This window comes from Mauremys reevesii, linkage group 7 (assembly GCF_016161935.1).
Source record: "Mauremys reevesii isolate NIE-2019 linkage group 7, ASM1616193v1, whole genome shotgun sequence".
Classification (NCBI taxonomy): domain Eukaryota; kingdom Metazoa; phylum Chordata; order Testudines; family Geoemydidae; genus Mauremys; species Mauremys reevesii.
This window is the reverse complement of record NC_052629.1, coordinates 81,839,548-81,854,641: the sequence shown is the minus strand read 5'-3', so window position 1 is coordinate 81,854,641 and position 15,094 is coordinate 81,839,548. Positions and strand designations below refer to the sequence as shown.

At 48.1% G+C, this 15,094-nt stretch overlaps 1 protein-coding gene across 6 annotated transcripts in view; it reads right to left on the bottom strand.

Annotated features, from left to right (window-relative positions):
* Positions 1-5,339, bottom strand: part of POC1A (POC1 centriolar protein A) — a 107,176-nt gene extending 101,837 nt beyond the window's left edge. For 5 of the 6 annotated variants that reach the window (XR_005601277.1, XR_005601278.1, XR_005601279.1 and 2 more), the window contains exons 1-3: positions 5,187-5,339; positions 4,210-4,294; positions 1,049-1,220 (exon numbers count right to left, since the gene is read on the bottom strand). Coding sequence is in view for 3 of the 6 variants with exons in the window: in XM_039547418.1 (XP_039403352.1) it covers positions 1,049-1,220; positions 4,210-4,294; positions 5,187-5,207 (278 nt within the window). In the remaining 3 variants the exon portion in view is untranslated. The remainder of the gene's footprint in view (positions 1-1,048; positions 1,221-4,209; positions 4,295-5,186) is intronic. The other variant, XM_039547417.1, reaches the window with a different exon arrangement.
* Between the last annotated feature and the right edge of the window lie 9,755 nt (positions 5,340-15,094).

The following is a 15,094-nucleotide window of genomic DNA, read 5'->3' as shown; positions in this document are numbered from 1 at the left end:
ACAGTTGCACTTCCCAGAAAGCCACCCTTCCCCAGCTCTCTGGGCCCAAATCCTCACGCTGGCTACCACATGAAGGGGAAGATCACTTCCCCAGTTTAGCGAAAGAGGAGGGAGACATTCTCAGCTCCATACAGAGGTGCAACAGATGTTACTTGTAGAAAAAGAAAAGTTGCAGACAGAAGCGTGATTTGAGTCTATGTTGCAAGCATGCCTTTGCCACTTACAGTGTATTTCAGTTGGATGAGTAGTAGATGGGCCTGCTCTGGGCTAACTAACGTACTTCAATCATTTTAAGGCAGCAGCACAGACAGACTGGACGGTTAGAGGAATGGTAAAAATAATGGCTAGCAGCTGCCAGACAAGCATTTCAAAGCACGTTACAAACATCAAACTAAGTCTTCTAATCTCCCAGTTTGGTAGGCCATCATCACAATTTTAGAAGTTACGAAAACTGAGGCACAGAAAGGGTAAGGTCCCATGCAAGTCCATGACAGCGTAAAAAATTTAGGTCTCCTGACTTCCAGGCCTATGTTTTAGCCATATACCATCATTCTGCTATTAATGGGACAGGGAGTTATTAACCAGAGGTCATGAAAAGTCACCCATTGTTTGGCGGGACAACAACAAGCAAGTCAGAAATCCAACTCCTAGAACAGATGCCTATATTACAAAACCTGAGTACTGTATTTGTTAGTGCCAGAGCAAAGCAAAGGACTAATGAACCATGAAACATGAACTGGGAGGGACACCAGTACATAACTATTTAAGTACAGTATTACTGTGTCAGGAAGTTTACACTGATATTGTCTGTGCTGTAGCTGTTCTGTAGACAGAGGATTTCAGTCTCTAGGGCTAACAAGCTGGCATCTTCTTCAGGACTAAATTCACTTTATAGAAGAGTTCTATGCAGAATGGCTGTTGCATCACCTAATATTTTTTCCTTTAGCAAATAACTGATTCCCAACCCCCACACTGGAGCACTCCTGCCAACGGAAATCACACACCACAACTTAATATAAAAAAGAGTTAGGAAGCAGGATATACTTACACATTTGGAACCCATAAACGGACAGTTTTGTCTCTGGAGCCTGAGGCCACCAGATGGCCAGAAGGTGAAAACTGAACACACATCACTGCATCTTTGTGACCCACAAAGCGATAGGCTCTCATTTGGGGTCTCATACTCCAGATCATCAAGCACGAATCCATAGAGCCACTTGCTAAATTTAGAGGAAAAAGACTCATTTAATATCTTCTCTTAGTACACTGGAACAATCATATACACTGAAGGGATCAGCACAGATTTCAGCCCTTTCAAACACTGGGTCTCTCCACTGAATTAAGACCTTTGTTAACCTGGGGGACCACTACAATTCTATTTTTTATTGGCAATTCAAACCAACCATTCAGAATCACTTATTAATTGAAAGTAGGCATGGCAATTAGTTCATGTAATTCTGTTATTGAAGTAAACAAACAAAAAAGTACAAATATTGTAAGAGCTATTCCAATAGAAGGCAATACACACATGTGCAGAGGTTCTAAGATTTGAGACTCAGTGTCTCTTCATCAAAAGATTTTTTTTTTTTTGGAGCGCAAACAGCAATCACGACTTTGCTTGGTTAATTATCCAAATGTAGATACACAAAGCAGACAAGCCCAGCAAATTAGCAACATATAAAACACACACACTTGTGACAGTGCTTTGTGCCCCAGGAACCTGACTTTTCTATGATTACACAGTTACCAACATGTCCTTCTGAGGCACTGCTTCAGATGAATGTTCCCAGCCTTCTCTATGCCACTGTCCCTGATGAAAGTGCAGCTTCCCCTACAGCCTGCCATGTTTTATATGTCCGTAGTGCAGTGCACACTTACTGTGATGTATAATGGCACAGATATTCAATGGCAACTTACAGAAAAATATTATACAACAAACCTCTAAAATGGTGACAATTAAAATACCTCTTCAAACTAATCCTACATTTAAACTACAGACATTTTGTGGGAAAGGAGTTGATTTTTTTGTGGATTTTTTTAAAGCAAACAAAAAACAGACAACTATGCGGTATAAAAATCTTAGCCTGTCAACAGAAAAAAGCATAATCTTTAACTCCCTGTCAGAGCACCAAGTGGGACATATCTCCAGTGAACATAAAACATGCCTAGGAAAAAAAACCAGATTAGTTTTTGATATTAGGTTTAGATGCTACAGTATCATAATCACAAGTAGATTTTAGTTCGTTTCAGTTGTGGCAAAGTACCAAATAGCTTTTGCTGGAAACATCCTTTTATTTCGCAGTCATTTCAATACAAAAAGAATAGCTCTCTCCTTTCTTGGATAGGATTCAGGATTAAACTAGACCCATTTCAGACAGGATGTTCCATTATTCATGTTCCTTTAAAGGGAAAAAGTTCATACATTTCCATTCAGTGGCTTTTTGCCAGCAACACCTTTCCCTAAAAACATTAGGATTAAAATAAAGAAGGCAGCTAAACATATGTGGATTGAGGACAGGGCTGAGACTCTAGTCCTAAGTATGCTACTGATTCACTGTATGATGAAGTTACTTAACTGCAGTACCACAATTTCCCTATCTATGACATGGGGAAAAATAGCACTTAGCTATCTCTGTAAAGCACTTTGAGATATAAGCAGTATTTTGCAGTTTATTGTTGGCGAGTCATTAATAGCATTGGGTAGGGTAAACACCCCAGTAAAATGGCATTAAATGAAAGCTCACTTCTTCAGCTTAAAAATACACCTCTACCTCAATATAATGCTGTCCTCGGGATCCAAAAAATCTTACCGCATTATAGGTGAAACCGCGTTATATCGAACTTGCTTTGATCCACCTGAGTGCGCAGCCCCCCACCCCCGGAGCACTGCTTTACCGCATTATATCTGAATTCATGTTATATCAGGTCACGTTATATTGAGGTAGAGATGTATGAAGAATCTAATATAAAGGATGGGAAGTGTACATGTTGCTTGAATATAGAGTAGCTGACTCAATATACCTCACTCAAATATTTTGAGTCTTCCTGCCTGCATTTTCATTCATATAAGTGCTGTACCCACAGCACCTGCTATGTAGGACTGTAGCACTGCTCTTGCTCTGCAGTTGCTGGCCTGAACCTAAAAAGAGGAGCAAGGGAAGGGAGACAAAACAAAAAAAAGAATAAAGAAGCCACTGAGAAACAAAAGGGAAACGGTAGGAGGGAGTGGTAATTAAGGGCTGGTCTACACTGGGGGCGAGTGGAAATCAATCTAAGATATGCAACTTCAGCTACGTTATTCGCATAGCTGAAGTCGAAGTATCTTAGTTTGACTTACCTGGCCGTCCTCACAGCGGCTAGTCGACTGCCGCCGCTCCCCTGTCGACTCCGCTTACTCCTCCTGCCGAGGTGGAGTACGGGCATCGATTCGGGGATTGACTTATTGCGTCTAGATGAAATGCAATAAATCGACCCCCAGTAGATTGATTACTACCTGCCGATCCGGTGGGTAATGTAGATGTAGCCTAAGAGAATATGCTAAACTTTGATAGTCCCTAATTTTCATAGCAAAGGGTTATGTGGGTTACCAGGGTCCTGATAAGGGATACTGAAATATGCCTTCTGACAACCTATTGGACTACTGAATTTCAAGGTGTTTAGCCCTGCTGTATCTGTATGTGTCTACTGGACACCTTTGCCATATAATTTCTTTGTTCACCACCTCTGCAACAGACATAGCAATTCTCTCCTGTACTAAAATGCACAGTGGGCCTCAATGTAGGTAGTAGGCCAATGGACATCTGTCAATTTCTATTTGGTTCTCAGAAAAGACAACTGATTACAATGCAATGCATTGTATTAATGGACAGTGGATGGAAAACAAGCCTTTAAGTCACACCAAGTAGAACTGAAGTTTTGAAATACAGTGGTTTCAGAGTAAAGTGAGGCACACAAATATGCAAGACACAGTGTAACACTCAATGCTCCTTGCAACTTTGTCAAGATAAACACGCACTCACGCACACCACTTAAAAATGCCATTTCTAGAATTTAAGCAAAAATGTGGGCCTTTCAGACTTGAAAATAACTCTTCAGTGCTCTACAAGTGATTATTTCTGAGCCTGTTTTGTAACTCAGCAGCTCTTTTAATTTCCCTGAAAAAAGGAGAGACTTTTGAGGTGACTGTCAGAACATAAAAAGATAATTTACCCAATTGTTTCTTATTGAGACTGAAATCCACACTAGTGATGGCATCTCGATGGCCTTTAAAGTGTTTCTCCAGAGACGGATCCTCCTGAAAGACAATAAAATTTAAAGAATATAGGCTAATGTTAATAGTGACCTTAATACAATAAAAAAAAATACATATTTTTATGACAAGGCTTGGCAATTTCCCCACCCTAAAATATTCAAGACCAGATTTCCAAAAGAATAGTAGCCCAGCATTGGGTGATAAAACAGTCTACATACAACTACTTGTATAATTATGCATATAATTACAAAAACAGTATATGCAGCTAGTCAGCTGCACATCGAAGGAAAGGTGTGGGGGAAGCGCAAAGAAGAGAAGCAGATCAGAAAGACCAGAAATAGCAGCAGGGTGGCTATAACATCACTATCTCACATCATTTGTATGCTTAATGAGATTTGTGAGACACCAGACATTGGTGGCCAACTACCAAAGTATATTTTTGGCCCACTGGGCTACAAAGCAATAAACCTAGTTGCAAAAGACACCGTCAAAAAGCGAGGATGGTTTCAATAAGAATTCATAAAAATAGTTTTGGTTTTTAAAACGCCAGGACTCAGCAGGGAAACCCTCGCGGATCCAGTAACTGCCTGTCCCCCTCCCTGTGCCTAAACCAATCGGTCCCTAGCTCAGGCAGGAAAGTGTTCGCGCCCCTTTTCAAGCTGACTGGGGGCTGCACCGAGCACCCCACAAGGCCCCGCCCCGCAGCTCAGGCCAGGCTTCGGTATCCTGCAGGGCAGGACCCGGCAAAGCCCCCCCTCCCCCGGGGCACTGCCACCACCTACCAGGCCGCGGGGCGGGCGGCTCTGCGGTTGGCAATGACTTTTTGCAATATTAACAGGGCGGCAACACGCGCCCTTCGCCCCTAGCCCCACCCCAGCCCCGGCAAATTTAGCCCCCGGCCCCACTCTCAAGGGCTTTCCCCCCCGGCCCCTACCAGGCCGGCGGCGGCGGCCATAGCGTGCGGCGGGAGCTGCCGGGCCTGTCGCTCTGGCCGCAGCGCCGGTTCAGTTTCCGCGCCTCCCCGGCCGCCCTAGTAACGGCGTCAGCCCTTAAAGGGAAGGTCGGGCCGAGCCGGACTTCGCCTCCGACAGGAAAAGCGGCCCGGGGCTCGCTTGGCGTCATGCTGGGGCGGGGAACGTGGGCGCGCGCGCGCGCGCACTCGTTCTTACACACTCAGTTCCTTCAGCTGTGCACACTTGTGCTCCGTCACACATACTGTTCACATGTACACGTTCATACACACACACCACATGTGCACACATGCAATGCACACGTTACTCCTGAGGGCATTCTATGCCAAAAAAAAATAAAGTCTCCACCAACAAATCAAAAATTCTGTCCACAATATTTTAAATTTCTGCAATTTTTATTTGTCAATAAATAAATGCAGATGCTCCAGCATGACAGTGGGGAGCACAGGCCACTGGCTGCACGAAGGTGGGAGCTCAGCCTGCAGCCACCCCACCCTGGGGACATAGACTCATTGGTGAGGCTCCATCCAACCCTGACACAGCACAAGGCCTGGGCCTGCCCCTCTGTGCCAGGTGCACCAGGTGTGGGGCAGGCAGGCTCCAAACATGGAGGAGCTCAGTGTGGGATGAAAGGATTCTGTGTGGGACAATCTGGGCGCAGGCAGCTCAGTGGGGAGGTTAGGAGGGTTGCCAACTTTCTAATCACACAAAATCAAACACCCTAACCCCACCCCTTCCCCGAGGCCAGGCCCCCTGTCCCACTCCTTCCCTGAGGCCCTGCCCCCCATTCACTACATTCCCCCTTCCTCCATGGCTCACTCTTCCCCATCCTCACTCACTTTCACTGGACTGGGACGGGTGTTGGGGTGTTGGAGGGAGTGAAGGCTCTAACTGGGGGTGCGGGCTCTGGGGTGGGGCCAGAAATGAGGGGTTCAAGATGTGGGAGGGGACTCCCGGCGGGGGTGGGGGGTTGGGGTGCAGGAGGGGGTGAGGGCTTTGTCTGGGGGTGCAGTTCCTGGAGTGGGGCCGGGGATCAGGGGCTTGGGGTGCATCAGGGGGATCCAGGCTGGGGGTGGGGCAGAGGTGGTCTGGGGCGGGGAGGGGTCTCTGGGTTGGGGTGCAGGGGAGGGTGAGGGCTCTGTCCTGGGGTGCAGGCTCTGGAGTGGGGCTGGGGATGAGGGGTTTGGGGTGAAGAAGGAGGCTCTGGGTTGGGGGGGCTCAGGGTTAAGGCATGGGCTTACCTCCAACGGCTCCCAGTCAGTGGTGCAGCAGAGGGGCTAAGGCAGGCTTCCTGCCTGTTCTGACTCCGCGCTGCGCCCCGGAAACGGCCAGCAGGTCCAGCTCCTAGGCAGAGGTGCAGCAGGTGGTTCTGCGCACTGCTCTCGCCCGCAGACACTGCCCCCATAGCTCCCATTGGCCACGGTTCCTGGCCAATGGGAGTGTGGAGCCAGTGCTCGGGGTGGGGGCAGCACACGGAGCCCCATGGCCCCCCCCACCTAGGAGCTGGACCTGCTGGCCACTTCCAGGGCGCAGCGCAGTGCCAGGACAGGTAGAGTCTAGCCTGCCTTAGCCCTGCAACACCGACAACCGGACTTTTAATGGCACATGCACATTTGCACACACACACCAGGGCCATTTCTGCTGGTACTTCCCTCTAACTGTGCTCCCAGTTGACACTGCCTCCCAATTCCCTCGCCTGCATGCCATGCTGTGGGCTGCCCCTGCCCTGGTCTAGCTCTGCAACAGGTAGGGAGCAAATCATGACTTAGAATGGTTTTGCATGTCAGCGCTAGAGGTTTGCAGTGATGTGACTACACCAAGGGCTGCTCACCGCTGGATGAAATTGCCAGGTAGAGCTAGCTGACAATTTGTTAGAAAATTTCAATTTTCCTGAAAATTTTTGATTTCCCATCTTAAAAAACCAAAATGATGGAGGCTGACTGCCCGCCAAGAAGGCTTTTGCCAATTTCACTTTCGGCAAGCAGGAAGAAAGTGAAATTGACGAGATGCCTCCAGAAGAACAGCTGCAAAGGCAACAAATTCTTTTCTGAGAGAACCCAAATGGATTTTTTCTGGAAATTTTGTCATTTTTGACATTTGCCCTGATTCAGGATGAATATTTTTTCAAAAACATTAATTTTTTTATGGGATGGTATTTTCATTTTCTGGCCAGCTGTATAGTGTCAGAAGAGTCTTCAGATTCCAGCCCCTGAAGCCCTGGGGCTCTCTGCTGAGATTGCCTAGAGAAGGCTCCAAAGGTGGAGATGGCTTTAGTGAGATAGACACTTTTCCACCAGACAGCCTCCTCCAGTAACATTAAATCACTAGTAATTTTAGTCAAGACTAATTCTCTAGGGATGAAAAGCTCTATAACTCTGCTAATCCAATGAGCCATCCAGATTGCCATTGTGTTTTGGAAATCATCAGCCAGACCTGATTAGGACAGCCATCTGTGTCATTTTGAGGGCAGAGATACAGATACACATTACTAGATGTTGCCATGCAGCTGAGCACAAAAAGCTCCCCAGATCATTAGCTTTGAAAAAAAATCTGCATTGCTTCAAGAACAGAGCTTCACCCAGTATTTCATGTGTCTAAAGAGTGTGGTTCATGAAGCCAGTTCTGCAAGCACTTACTAAGCAGCAGAGATAGTGCTTACCACTGCGAGTAACTTTATTGATGTCAGCACTTACACATAAGCATTTTTGAAGGGTCCATCCCCTATTAAAATTGTTCTATGAAGCAAGAAGTGTGTCTGCCTCGGTGTTCTGTTTACACTGATGGTGCTCCGTAATAATATTATTGTCATGTACTTCTTGTACATGGTAGGTTGCAGGTCAGGCTCTTGTACCAGATATGCACTGATTACAGGGCTTCCTTTGTAGAGAGATACATCAGATACTCCTGGGAGAATTCTGTACTACTGTGCGCATACATAATTAATAAGCTGTGCATATTTTTTAATTTTTTGTGCAGAAAAAAGCTTCTGACAGAAAGTTGCTGCAGTTCCACCTTTTGCCCACCAGATGGCACTGTGGCGATAGAACAGAGCAGCAGCTCCTGGCCAGCTAGTTAAGAGAAAGAGCCTGCATTCTTCACAGCTCCTGTCAGGAGACAGGGGCTATGGGGAGACAGACAGTGTGGGGCTGCTGGTGGGGGGTCACAGACAGGACCTAATAAGGGCTAGTGGGGGAGGACAGACTGGGGCAGGGGCTGAATGGGAGTGGAGGCACAGGGTCACAGGAGGGAGGGAGGTGCAAGGCCAGATGGGGAGGGGGTGTAGAGCTACTTAGGGACAAGGGGCGGCTGAGTGGCGGCACAGGGACACATGGAGACAGGGGTGGGGGTGCAGGGCCACACAGGGACAGAGTAGTGGCTGAGTGGGGACACAGAGACACATGGGACGGGGGAGGGGGTTCAGGGTCACATAAGGATGGGGGGGTTTCTGAGTGGGGGTGCAGGGACACAAGGATAGGGGGTGCAAAGACATATGGGGGCTCGGGGACACATGGAGACAGGGACAGATGTGCCTGACTGAATGGGAGAGGCTAGGGGTCAGCCAGGGTCTGCATGGGGAAAGCTCCCTAACAGTCCCTCCATGCCCCCCCGCTAAAAACCTGTTCCATACTTTTCCCACCTATACGCAACAACCCTCCAAGTTCACACCCAGGCTTCTTCCAAGCAATCCCTCTCCCTCAGCTGCTCCTTTACCCAACTCTCCTAAGCCTTTGCACTGCTTCTGAGGGGTGTGGGAAATGCGGTTCTGTATTGTAGTTTACCGTATATACTTGTTCATAAGCTGAATTTTTTTAGTAAAAAAGGGGAGCACCAGAGAAGGGGGTCGGCTTATGAACGGGTATAGAGAGGGAGAGGTGGGACACAGCCCCTCCTCCCAACAGAGGGAGCAAGAAGAGGCAGCACAGCCAGCAGAGCCAAAAGGGAAGAGGCAGGGCCAGAGTCTCTCCACTTCTGGACATGCTGCTCTCCCCACAGCCTCCAAAGCAGCTGCAGCTCTGGGGCTGGCAGGCTGCAGCCATGCCACCTGGTCCTGCCCACTGGAGCACGCTGCGGCCATGCTGCCTGGCCCACCTACCAGAGAGGGAAAAGGTCTGTTTTGTTGACTCTCCCAATTTGAAAATGTTTTGGAGAAAAAGGTTTTTGAAATTGTCAGTACGGAAATAAAGGAAGAAGGACGCACGTGTCAGGGCCCTAATTAGGCCCTGGGTGATGGCTACTTCCCGCCACCCAACACAGCTGTAATGAGGTTGAGTAGTGCCCATGTAAGAAAAATTAAAACTACTGATTATTCCTCAGAAAAGGTTTTTAATGACTTGTGACTATAAACAGCTGTAGTGTGTACCCTGGGTCAAAAATCTTTCGGCCTCTGTAGGTCACATCATCCTGGATCTCAATCTTCTGGAAAACATACCTTCATGCTGGCTCCATGTCTACACCCTGATGGTGGGCGATGGAGCAGAGATTAGGCTTCCTAGTAGGATGTTCTCTCACACACTTTCTGATACCTCTTGGCAGCTCCTTTTCCCAGCCAACTTTCTATTCTATCTTGCAAGGTGCCAGCACCCTCAGCTCCCACTGAAGCCACTAGTAGTTCAGGGGGCTCAGCACCACCCGTGAGGAGTTCAGCACCTTGCAGCATCAGGCCTTTGCAGTGGCCAGACATTCTGAGAGTCTGGGTAATGGGCATGGAAGTGAGACTGACAGAAGGAAATGAATGGACCATCTGAGGCTCCTGTCATTGACAGAGTGGATGGGGCAGGAGGGCATGCAGTAGGATTCTAGCTGGGCCAGAGTTTAGGGTTGCCAACCCTCCAAGTTTGTCCTAGAGTCTCCAGATTAATCTTTAATTAAAGCTTATGTTATGTGATGAAACCTCCAGGAATATGTGCAACCAAAATTGGCAACCCTGCCAGCACTGTGGAGAGCCTTGGAGGCAAAAACAAGAAGTTTAAATAGATCCAGTTGGTGATGAGGAGCTAGAGATGGGATTCAAACAGAGAACAGTTTGAGGTGGAAGGAAGGTAATTTTAGCAGCTGTATTTTGGATGGATTGGAATGGGAATGGTGGGACTCAGCCAAAAGATTCTGAACCTCAAAGAGCATCCGTCATTCATTCTTTTTCCTGTGATGCCATCTAGTGATGATTGTATTACAGAAATTTGAAACTATTTACAAACTCGCTTTCCCTTTCTTTCTCCCTCTCGTTCCTGGAATTCAGTGCACTTTGGATACTGATATATGTTTCTGTAAATTCCGAGGAAACAAACCAGAATATTCAGGAAGCATCAGATATGTCTAAGTTGTTGGACAGAACAATACTCAGCCTAGGGTGACCAGATGTCACGATTTTATAGGGACAGTCCCGATTTTTGGGTCTTTTTCTTATATAGGCTCCTATTACCCCTCACCCCCATCCCGATTTTTCACATTTGCTGTCTGGTCACCCTAGCTCAGCCCAGCTTAAATATGCAGTGAAAGTAGAACATTTGAGGAGCATATTACCAATGTGGAACAACAAGCAGAAAGTATTAAACAGGAGCATTTTCTTTCATGCCTTCTGCACCTGCCAATTGTGGCAAAAAAAGATATGAAACATGAGGTATATTTACATGATCCATAATTATTATTTACGTCAGAAATGCTGAACCAATGGAGGTTAAGGAAAACTTATATGAAGGGGAAAAGAAATTCTCCCTCATCCTGAATTTTAATTTGCCTTTTTGAGTCTTTCATTTTGGACACTAGAACCTAGAAACCCAACTGAGATCAGGGCTCCATTGTTGTAGGTGCTGTACAGATACACATTCTGATCCAGATACAGACGGTCCATTCTCTGAAGAACTTGCAATTTAAACAGATAAGCCTAAATAAAAGGAAGTATTATTGGAGACTGAGACCCATAGTCTCACAGGGAATCTGTAGCATAGCCAGAAATTGAACCCAGGTGTTGAGTTCAAGCACACTGCCTTAACCTCATGATCATCTTTGCTCTCTTTGTCTCACCCTCGGATCTTGTCAGCTTGAGAGGTGTGCATTACGGTGGCAATGTCCTTTTGTAGATTTAGCTCTGTATTTTAGTAGGGTGGAGGGTAAAATGAGGCCGAACAGCTGTTAAATTGCTGCATTGATTGAAGTAGTTCTACAACATAGCCACCAGGGGGAAACACCTATTCACACATCTTTAAAAGTACAGCACAACTTTATTTTATATAGTGCCTTCTGTATGTAAGCAGAGTCAGGATGAGCTCCACCCTGACATCTGGTGGTAAATTATGGGGAGTGCGGAAAGTGTTGCATTGGTATTTCGGTTATTTGCATGGGCACTCCCACCCCACTTAGCATACCGCAAAGCAGCATGGGATGGTTATTTTCACTGCTGTGGGAGCCCCAATTTCGTTGTTATTGGGGCAGGAGGAATGAAATGTTGTCACCCTGATTGGGTAAATGGGGAACTACAAAATTGTCTTGTGATGGGGGGTTTCATTGTCAGCTGGATAGCGCTTGCTAGATGGGGCACATGGGTTCCAAAACCCATTGAAGAGAGAGAGAGAGGCTGGGGATAGATATCTGTATTGGGTGGTGCAGGCTTCTTGTGTGAGCCAGATGCACTAGTTCTACCTGTGCCTCTCTCCACTGTGGAATGTCAGAGTTAATGTTTGTTTCCCTTAAGAATCTAGATACAGGTTACTGAGCTGAACTCACTGGGGCTCGCCTACTATGAGCTGCAATCTCTAAGAGCTGAAATCACTGAAGAGCTGGACTTGCTGAGCTGAGAGCACTGAGTACTGTGCTTATGAGTGGGGGAGCCTGAAGCAATACCGTGGAGCAGAGCAGCTGGCAGAGCGGAGTGGAGCAGTTTGTGCAGCCCTGGGTGAGTGGAGCCAAACAGCTCGTGAGGACGGCTGGAGCAGATCACAGGACAGCTGGTGGACCCGAGCAGCTGGCAGAGCAGAGCAGCCCACAGAGCCAGCGGAGCTGAGCGGTTGCGGGGACGGCTGGTGGAAGCAGAACCCCACGAAGAGGCAGGGCAGTTGGCCCCGAACCACGTAAGGTGCCCCTTTTCTACCCAGGCTGGGGAGGGGGACCTCTGCAAAGAGACTCTTGAACTCTGGGGCTGCACTGACCCGGGACAGAGACTTTTGGATTGTGGGACTTTTGGGACTGTGGGTGATTTGGGGGGTTGCTGGACTCAAGGGCCCAGAAAGAAGGACACGGCCCAATTTGCTGGGGTGGGTCTTTGCTCACGGTTTGACCCATGATCTCTAGTTAAGGTATTTTCCAGATTTAATGCTTGTTGTTGTTTTCTTATATAATTAAACCCTTTCTGCTACACCAAGAGTCTGTGCTTGCGAGAGGGGAAGTATTGCCTCCTTGAGGCGCCCAGGGGTGTGTGTAAGATTTTCCCAGGTCACTGGGTGGGGGCTCGAGCTGGTTTGCATTACGTTGTGGGGAAGGGACCCCTAGGTATTGAACCCGGCCCTTGCTGCTATCGTTTCAGCCTGGCAGAGGGGTTACATGTACAATCCGTATCCCAGTGTTTTCCATAGTTAAAAAAAAAGGCCATAAAAGTGCACAAAATGAAAGCAGAGGGAGGAAAATTTAGACACAGAGACAAGGGAGAAAAGAGCTTTTCAGAGGAGATTTGAAAATAGATGGAGAGTCAAACAGGCAGATAGACAAGACACCAGACAGCAGAGGCTGTGCAGGAGAAGGCTCTCAGAGTGGTGAGACTGCAAGGGCCAGGGAGGAAGCCAGAACAAAGCAGGAATAGGAGTGAGTGGAGGATAGAGAGAATTTCCCTGAGCTAAATGAGAGCAAATCCAGGGAGGGGTTTGTAAACAAGGGCAGTTTTGAGCAGGAGCGTCAGGAGTCAGGGAGCAGCCTGGCTCTGAGGAGGTGGGTGATGTGATCACATTGCACATGAGGGAGTGTGGATAGCTCGTAGAGCCAGCTCTGGGGCAGGGAGGCTGGCAGCCCTGGGGTCCTCAACCCTGGGGGAGTCCGCATGGCAGGGGTTCCCTGAAGCTACAGACCCCGGTAGCTTGGGCTCTCCAGCAGTGCACCAGGCCAGCTGGCAGCAAAGCAGGCAGGTTTCAGAGGGAAGCCCGCCTGGCAGGCTGGGTTCTGCCAGAACCCAGCCTGTGATTCGTCAGAAGTTAATCAAACCCAATGTGCCTCCATAAAACATGTGAGGTTCCGCAAAGCTGCATTTTTCACCTAAGTCCTCAAAATTCCAAACCCGCTCATGTACACAGCTCGATCGTTAGCCTGTAGGTGGTTGTCTGGGGTAAAGTGGCAGAACAGACAGTGAGCCTTCACTTCTCACTTATGGGTCATCTGCATTGGGGATGTTTTCATTTCAAACTTCCCTATAGTACACCAGCCCTTAGTCTTACACTGGGCATATTACTAATCCCTCTTGCAAGGACTTCCCACCACTAGATGTCTCTAGCCACCTTTTAGCTCAGGGGTGGGCAAACTTTTTGGCCTGAGGCTGTGCCTCCCCAAACAGCCTGCCCCCCCATCTGCTACCTCCCACTTCCCGCCCCCTGACTCCCCCCCTTAGAACCTCCAACCCATCCAACCCCCCCTGCTCCCTATCCCCTGACTGTCCTGACCCTATCCACACCCTCGCCCCCTGACAGGCCCCCGGGGACTCCCACACCTATCAAACTGCCCCCGGTTCCCCATCCCCGGACCGCCCCAGAACCTCCGCCCCATCCAACTGCTCCCCATCCCCTGACTGCCCCCCAGGACCTCCTGCCCCTTATCTAACTCCCCCCGCTCCCCACCCCTTTACCATACCGCTCAGAGCAGCAGGACTGGCTTATTGGAAAGCCTGGGAGGGGGGCGGGCGCAAGCCGCGCTGCCTGCATGGTGGTGTGGCTGCAGGGAAGGCGGGACAGAAGGGGAGGAGCTGGGGGCTAGCCTCCTCAGCCGGGAGCTCAAGGGCCAGGCAGGACAGTCCCACGGGCCGTAGTTTGCCCACCTCTGTTTTAGCTGCTCAAAGGGCCAACTCCTGGCCCATCACTCAGGAGGAGAGTTAAAAAAGAACCTTGAGAGAGAGGGGTTTTAGCACAGAGGAGGAATCCTCGCAGTATGCTCCCAGTGTAACTTCCACAGGGGAGTGTAACCATGGAGGGCCCAGAGGATGTGAGTGATCCAGAGATGATAGGCAGATACGCAGACCAAAGAGATATGGGTAAATGAGAGATGAGGAGGAAGGAGACAAAGGCAGAGTTGTGTGTAAGGATGTTCTTCTTGCCTGAGAGAAGCACTTCTGCCTTGGAGACATTTAGATGAAGGAAGCTGAGATGAAGCCACAGATTGCTAGACTGAGACAGGTTGAGATGGTGCCCTAAATCTTGACAGACTATCATCTAAATTTGAGTCTAGACTACATATCAACTAACAATACAAAACCAGCTTTAAACTACCTGTAAACCCATCAGTTATCTGTGCGCTTCTCAAAGAAATGCCACCTTCTTGGTGTTGTAATCTCCCTCCTCCCTACCCAAGCCCCTTTGCCCTATATCTACTCAGCCTAGCATGTTATATTTCCCTTGGAAGGTCTTTAAGGCAGAGACCACATCTTTCACATGATCTGTAAAGCACCTAAAACTTTTGCCCATACTCAGATATCTCAAAAATTGCAGAATTTTATCAGCCTCCCCCCCCCCCCCAAATCCACCTTTACGCTATAAAACAAGTCTGCACAATTATCATAGCAACCGAAAAGTGCCTTTTTCAGCAAAGGCTTATAATAAAAGTGCCTCTTTAACCATAATCATGCGATTACTGCTGCAAAGCAATAATGTCTACAATAAAAGGCTCATTAACTTATATCCTGGGA